Source organism: Andrographis paniculata, unplaced genomic scaffold, assembly GCF_009805555.1.
Source record: "Andrographis paniculata isolate CXL003 unplaced genomic scaffold, ASM980555v1 Contig34END, whole genome shotgun sequence".
NCBI classification, from domain to species: domain Eukaryota; kingdom Viridiplantae; phylum Streptophyta; class Magnoliopsida; order Lamiales; family Acanthaceae; genus Andrographis; species Andrographis paniculata.
The window spans coordinates 556569-563627 of record NW_026137567.1 but is presented as its reverse complement, the minus strand read 5'-3'; the positions used below and the strand labels follow the sequence as shown (position 1 = coordinate 563627).

At 35.5% G+C, this 7059-nt stretch overlaps 1 protein-coding gene across 2 annotated transcripts; it reads left to right on the top strand.

Annotated features, from left to right (window-relative positions):
• The first annotated feature begins 1326 nt into the window (after positions 1–1326).
• On the top strand, positions 1327–6384 carry LOC127248786 (increased DNA methylation 1-like). Of its 2 annotated transcripts, XM_051271311.1 has the most exons (9): positions 1327–1508; positions 1607–3324; positions 3718–3862; positions 3964–4046; positions 4665–4903; positions 5058–5144; positions 5262–5361; positions 5473–5698; positions 5828–6384. In XM_051271311.1, the coding sequence occupies exons 2-9, from the start codon at positions 1666–1668 to the stop codon at positions 6019–6021; spliced, it is 2733 nt and encodes a 910-aa protein (XP_051127268.1). In that variant the 5' UTR covers positions 1327–1508; positions 1607–1665; the 3' UTR covers positions 6022–6384. The 2 variants fall into 2 exon arrangements, with proteins under 2 accessions (XP_051127268.1, XP_051127267.1); XM_051271310.1 differs by having other exon boundaries at positions 1327–3324.
• The last annotated feature ends 675 nt before the right edge of the window (positions 6385–7059 follow it).

Below are 7059 nucleotides of genomic sequence, written 5' to 3'. Positions count from 1 at the left end.
AATTGGCATGTTTATAGGTAATTATTACAACATTAGTCATTAAAATATATTAATACGTATATACACCCACATATATTATTGATGTATATGTGTTACAACAGATTAAATATTAATTTAACATATTAGTACTTAAAACTAGTTGAGTCGAGTCTAAGATGTTAGATTATCAAACTAGGTGGGGTTTATTTATTTAAATAGTAATTTGAATTTGACATTTCATGAAAGAAAACATTATGTGTGCTCTTTGGTTAGCAGTTGAATTATTTTAATAATTATATTTTAATAAAATATATAATATGAACAATAAAATTTTATATAATATAAATAAATAAAAAAATATAAATTTTTATTTATAATTAACATAAATTAATTTGCAAATAAATAGAGAGTTGTGAATAAATATAAATACCCCTCCGTCCTATATCTATCTATCCGTTTGTTTAAAGAGTTTTAGAAATATTAGTATTATATTGAAATGTAATAGAAATAAAGATAAAAAGATTAAACTATGTGTAATGACATTTGTGTAATAAATTGTAAATTGCAATAGTATTTATAATGATAGATAAATAGTAAAATTATTAAAAAATAATAAAATAAAATGAATAATAGGGACTAAAATAAATAAATAAATAAATTATTAAAGAAAAGTGAGAGTATATTTGTTTATTGAGGAGAAATATAAAAGTAAAAAATTATGAATAAATTTTTCGAGTGAGTCTCATATATGTAATATTTTAAAAAATAAACAATTGGGAGCGTAGTCCCACCGGGGTTCGGAAGCCAACCAAACATACCCATAAAAAAAATTGTGCGAATTGCATGATAAAATAAATAAAATCAAATATAGCTAAGTTATTTATTTTTAAAGATCTGATAGTGTTAATCCACTCCATTTGATAAATAAATATTTACTTTTATATATTTTTGAGATATTGTTTAATTGAAAAAAGATGCATTAACAAATCACAAATTATGATAAAGATTTGAATTTACATATAAACTTGGCGGCAGTGAAGCAATTATAAAGGCAATAAATCGTTGTAAAACTTGGGGGCAAATTCTTTAAACCAAATAATTGCATACAAGGTTGGTTAACGGCTTAACGTTATAATTTGAAATTCAAAAATTAGAGGACGTCATCAAAAGAAAGGGAAATTAAAACCAAAAATTTGTAGTGAGAAAAAACAATACCAAAGGAGGGAAGTTACTTTTCGGGGATTTCGCTAGGTTTCTAAATTATACTTTTGCCCCTTTAACTTTTTCAAACTATAAATAAACCCATAATAAATTAGGAGCCCTTTTCTCCAGTCCAGACGCCTAAAAGCTATGCTGAATAATTAAACAAAGCCCTCCTTCTTGAGTCTCGTCTGGTCTCGTCTTTCGACATTCCCTCTATTCGCTCGCTCGCTGTGTAGAAGACCGTGAGATGTAGTGTAGAAGCAGCTGGTTGCTACGACATCTTAGCGGTTGCCTTACTGTTTTCGTCGAGTTGGGCCGCGCCATTGGTAAATTTCTTCTCGCCGATGTCGTCTTTCTGTGATTTTCTCGACTCCCTTTCGTAAGCGCGTGTGACGGTTGGATTTCCTATTTATACTTGCACCAGGGTTTTTGCTTCTCTGTGGGAGTGCGGGTTTTCGTTTCTCCTGAAAGGAATCGGTGTTTATGTTGGTTGAGATGGGAGAAGGGAGCGTCGAATTCGAAGACGAGTTGATTGATCTGAACAAAGAGCCCGTCGAGAAGAAGAGAAAAAGGGTTGATCAGACATCGAGCGACGGAAGGAATGAGGGAACTAATGGATTACCTAAAGGTGGGCGAGTTTTGAGATCGAGGACATTGGCTATGAGTGATGGTGAAAAGCAAGTGATAACTATGGAGATTGTGAAAATGGATGATAATAAGGTTAGCAGTGGGGCGTCCGTGTTGGAGAATAAGGATGAAAGTAATGAGGCTGTTTTGCATGAAAAGGAAACTACGAAACGTAAGCGGGGAAGGCCCCCCAGAACCGAAGGTATATGTAAGGTTTCCTCTTTGGGTGTTAGGAAGAGTGGTCGGCGGGGTAGGCCCCCAAAAGCAGAAAGTAAATTTGATGTTCCCATCACGAGGAAAACAAAGAAGAAGGGGAGGCGTGGTAGACCGCCAAAAATGGAATGGAATGGGAATGGTGAGGTTTCGACGCTGAGTGGTAGGAAGGTTAGTGGGATTTGTAATGGTAATGGTAATGGTAATGGGGCAAAGCGAAAGCCAGGAAGGCCACGGAAAATAGATCTTGAAGATGTCGGCTTGTTGCCTGACAAGGAAGTTGCTAAAACAAGTATGGATGATGAACAAGTATCTGAAAATGTTGTTTCTGTCAAGAAGTTCAAAGTTGGTGAGAGCAGTTTGGGGAGTGGTGGTGTAGTAAAACAGACCAGGAGGATTGCTACTACCGGCGACAAGGAATTGGGGCTTAGGGAACAGAAACAATTGGTGAGGGATCAGATACTTGCAATGCTTATGAAGGCTGGGTGGACTGTTGAACACAGGCAGAGGCAATCCAAGGAGTACAAGGATGCTGTTTATGTCGACCGAGCGGGTAAAACTCACTGGTCGATAACCTTGGCTTACAAAAAATTTAAGGACAGGATTGATAAGGGACAAGCAGACAGTGTGGATATTGCAGCATTTAATCTTATTCCAGTGGAAACTCTAAGCATGTTGTTCAGAATTACTGAGAAAGGCAAGAAAGCAGGTAAGAAGAATGGTGTGGGTGGAAAGACTATTCACCGAAAGACGAAGAATGATGTACTTAAAATAAAATCATTTGACGGTAATAGTAAATCAAAACTTAATCAGGGCAAGCGGCGGACCCTAGTGGCTCGTGGACCTACCGGCTCCGACAGTGGTGGGGATGAATTATACAAGGGAAGTCGCAGTTTGCTATCATGGATGATAGATTTGGGAACTGTTTCTCTTGGGGATAAGGTGAATTATAGGAGAGGGAAGGATAAAAAGATATTGCTTGAGGGAAGGGTTTTGAGGGAAGGAATCTGTTGTGACTGCTGTGAGGCAATGCACACAGTTTGGGACTTTGAACTACATGCTAGGAGTTCACTTGGTAAACCATATCAGAATATATTTCTGGAGTCAGGGGATTCTCTTTTCCGGTGCTTGTTAGGTTCCTGGCAAAAACATGTCAAAGTGGATAATATTGGATTTGTTTCTGTGGATTTGGAAGGTGATGATCCCAATGACGACACATGCAATGTGTGTGGTGATGGTGGGGACTTGATCTGTTGTGATAGTTGTCCCTCGACTTTCCATCATGGCTGTTTACATGCTGAAGTATTAATGCTTCACTCTCTTTTCTTGTTCTTTTGTTATTTCCACTATATTTCTTCGCATGATTTTATTTTCTTGAGTTCCACATGGCTAAGTGCAATGACATTCAGACTTCTTTATAGCCCATTTCTTTGATGCTGCTGCTATTTATATGTTTGCTCTGTTTTCACTCTTTGAGATTCTGTAAAATAAAAACTGCAGCTGACATTCCTGCCAAACATGCTGCGGCGTGAGCACTCACATGTCTTATATTGTATATAATTTTCCCCAAAAATTTTATTTACCTTGTCCATTCTTCGGAGTCCTAGTTTGAAGATGAAATAACAGTACTACTGTGTCATATAACAGATATTATAACTGTCCATAAGTGATGCTTTTGTAAATTCATTGCTGCAGGTTCCCCCTGGAGACTGGTACTGTGCTTTCTGTTCATGCAAAGTCTGTGGAATGGCCTGTAAAATTTCGTCTGTTTGTGATGATGAGGATGAGGATGATCTCATGTTCTCTGATTTTTTCACATGCCGTTTGTGCGAGGAAAAATGTAGGCTTTATTTTCCTCCCTCCATTTTTAGATGATTATTAAGTTTACTACTTTATATAAAAGTTTTGCACCAAATATTCACAATCTTTAGGTTTTCTCAGTTCATGTGAATTGCATAAAAGGAGCGAGTGTTGAAGGCCTTGATGAAGAAAACCAGCCTTTCTGTGGGGAGGAGTGCTCGGAGGTACATCCAATATCTACGCATGTGGTTAATTTTGTTCTTATAGAATTTGTTAGAATGCAACACACTGTTGAATCCATCACAGAGTACGTGCCCACCCCCCCCCCCTCCCCCCCTTTCTTTGTTTTTAATACTGTGGTATAACTTTGTGTCTCGTATAAGGAGAACTCTTATAAGAGATATTTCATAGATTCATTTGGTTATTGAAAATTTCGATACATAATGGAGAATTTGGAAGGTGGAGTAACATCTTTCCACTTTTAAGCTTGAAACCTTTCGTTTTTTCCACCTTATTTTCCTCCTTGTACCTCTAAATAACTCTAATGTTATCAATAATCAGCTTTTAATGTTATTATTGATACGAAGTTATATCCCGCTTGGCAGTTGATGACATTATTGGTGAAATTCATTTTCTAATTCCCTGTAATCTAGTGTTAATTATACGATAGTCACATGGGCCATTTGTGTCTTATCAATGGGCATTATTATAATTTATTTACGTTGTATTTTTGCATCATTGAGTGTTCGATATCCATAAATATTTTACCAGTCTGGAGATATATTCATTTCAATTTTTGACATGAATCACAGTTCTAATTTTTCTGTGACCTTTGATTACAGATTTTTGAGCAGATACAGGTTATTCTTGGGGTTAGACATGAACTTGAAGATGGATATTCTTATACCATTCTTCAGCATTGTCCTGTTAGTGGAAATGCATCCTGTGATGATGATTCCTCAAAGGTAGAATGCAATTCAAAGTTAGCCATTGCCTTTAGAGTTATGGATGAATGTTTTGAGCCAATCATCGATGAACGAAGTGGAACCAATATGATTCACAATGTTATCTACAGCTGTGGGTGAGTGCATCCTATCTCCTTCTGTTATATGTATTCTATACACTTGTACCCAATTCAATTATGAGGATATGCCATGCTGAGCATTCTTTGATGTCTTACTGGGTAAAATATCTTTGTTTGCTCATCTTATTGAGAGTATGTTTCTTGTTCATAGGTCAAATGTTAGACGGTTGAACTTTGTTGGATTTTATACGATTATCCTGGAGAAGGGGGAAGAGCTTGTCTCAGTGGCTTCCATAAGGTTGTCTAATTTTATTTATGAAATCAAGTTTGCCGGAAAGTAAATAGATCATGATTTGCCAATAATATATACATCTGTTGGTTGGTTTTTCTTTTCCGGCACTATTTTTGAATACAGAATCCATGGAAGTCAGTTAGCTGAAATGCCCTTTATTGGAACTCGGTTTCTTTACCGGCGCCAAGGGATGTGCAGTCGGCTTTTAGCAGCAATTGAAACGGTATGCGGTGCTGGGTGTGTGGGGTTATAATAAAAAAGAAATTGATGTGATGTGGTTTTATTGGATTCCTATTTATTTACATATGGTATGGTATGGTATGGTGTCATCCAGGTGCTGCGATCAGTTGGCGTTGAGAAACTTGTAATCCCTGCAATATCGGAGCTTAATGAAACATGGACAAAAGTATTTGGTTTTGAGGGCCTTGAAGAATTGGAGAGGCAGAAAATGAAGCACATGAGCATGATTGTGTTCCCCGGGGTAGCCATGTTGAAGAAACCCCTCGCCCTCGCCCTCGCCCTCCCCCACTCAGGAAATGTCGAAATGAAATCTGCTGCAGGTATTACTATTATTGATTTTTTCTTGTGTTGTGTACAGCAGAAATCCCAATGAATACACAGCAGCAGCAGCCATCATCTATCCCTGTTGACTGATTGATTGTTTCTTTTTTGTATTCAAACAAATGCAGAATGTAGTGAAGATGGAGGGCAGATGCATCAGCAGCATATGCAAGAAAGTCCTCCTCCTCCTCCTACTGGCCCCATCACCACTCAAGTGAAAGCACAGAATCAGGTGGTGGATGATGATGATGCTCAAGACGAAGACAAAAACAAAGACAGCAGCAAATACAATGCTGCTGCTGAGGCTTTAGAGAGAGGCTAGGCTAGGCTAGGCTAGCGGCCAAGGCCAAGACTAAAAAAGTCTGTCTTGAAAATATATTTTCGAATGAATGGGGGTTGGGTGGGTGGATATATTTGGACGGACAAGACATCAAATCTATAAATCTCAAGCGCTGTCCAGTCCAATTTTTGTTAGAAAATGGGGTGGGAGCAGCAGCAGCAGCAGCAGCAGTAGTAGTAATATGTTTTCGTCAGTCAGGAAATGGGAACTGTGTAATTTCTGAAAAGAGCCACTGCCCAACGCCCACGTAGAGATACATGATAAATGCACATATGTATGCATGTGTATTTTGATGATATGACAAATCACAATTCCCGACCCACTGCACTCATCTTCTCATTACTTGCTTGTTGGGCATACTATTTAAATATCTTATACAAATTTTAATAAAAATAAATAATAATAATAATAATTTTTTATTTTATATAATAAAAAATATTTTTGTTCCACCACGCGTGACTCTTTTTTTTATTTTTGTCTTTTATAAAAGATACTTTTTTTATTTTTAATAAATTTATTATTGTTAAACAAATATAAATTAATTTACCTCAAAAAATTTTTATTTCTTTTTCTTTTTTCAATAAATAAATATTTTTATATATATTTAAAATTTCTCTTTTTTTATAAAATTAGTTTTAAATTAATTATAAATAAATAAATATTTATTTTTATTTATTTGTATTATATAAAATTTTATTATCATATTCATATTGCATATATTTGATTGAGATATAATCTAAAAATATTTAAAATACTGACGTGACGGAGGAAGTATAAAAATATTTTATGAAAATAGAAATTTGTTATTAATTGATTAATTAACCTACTAACATAAAATATATAACCAAGAAAATATTTATTCTCTTAAAAGCAAATTAATTCCATATATATTTAATGTAAATTACATTGAGTAGATGAAACTATAATAAACTAATGGGCAGGCAGTCTCGGACTTTTACACGACTCTGAGCAAAAGCTAAATTGTAAGTTCTATAAATATACGATAAATATATTTTTTTT

Bases quoted from the DNA above. Each gene is read 5' to 3' on its own strand.
- LOC127248786 (XM_051271311.1), top strand. From the start codon at position 1,666: ATGTTGGTTGAGATGGGAGAAGGGAGCGTCGAATTCGAAGACGAGTTG. The intron at 4,047-4,664 runs GTACATCCAATA...CTTTGATTACAG, and splicing joins GTGGGGAGGAGTGCTCGGAG to ATTTTTGAGCAGATACAGGT. The intron at 4,904-5,057 runs GTGAGTGCATCC...TCTTGTTCATAG, and splicing joins AATGTTATCTACAGCTGTGG to GTCAAATGTTAGACGGTTGA.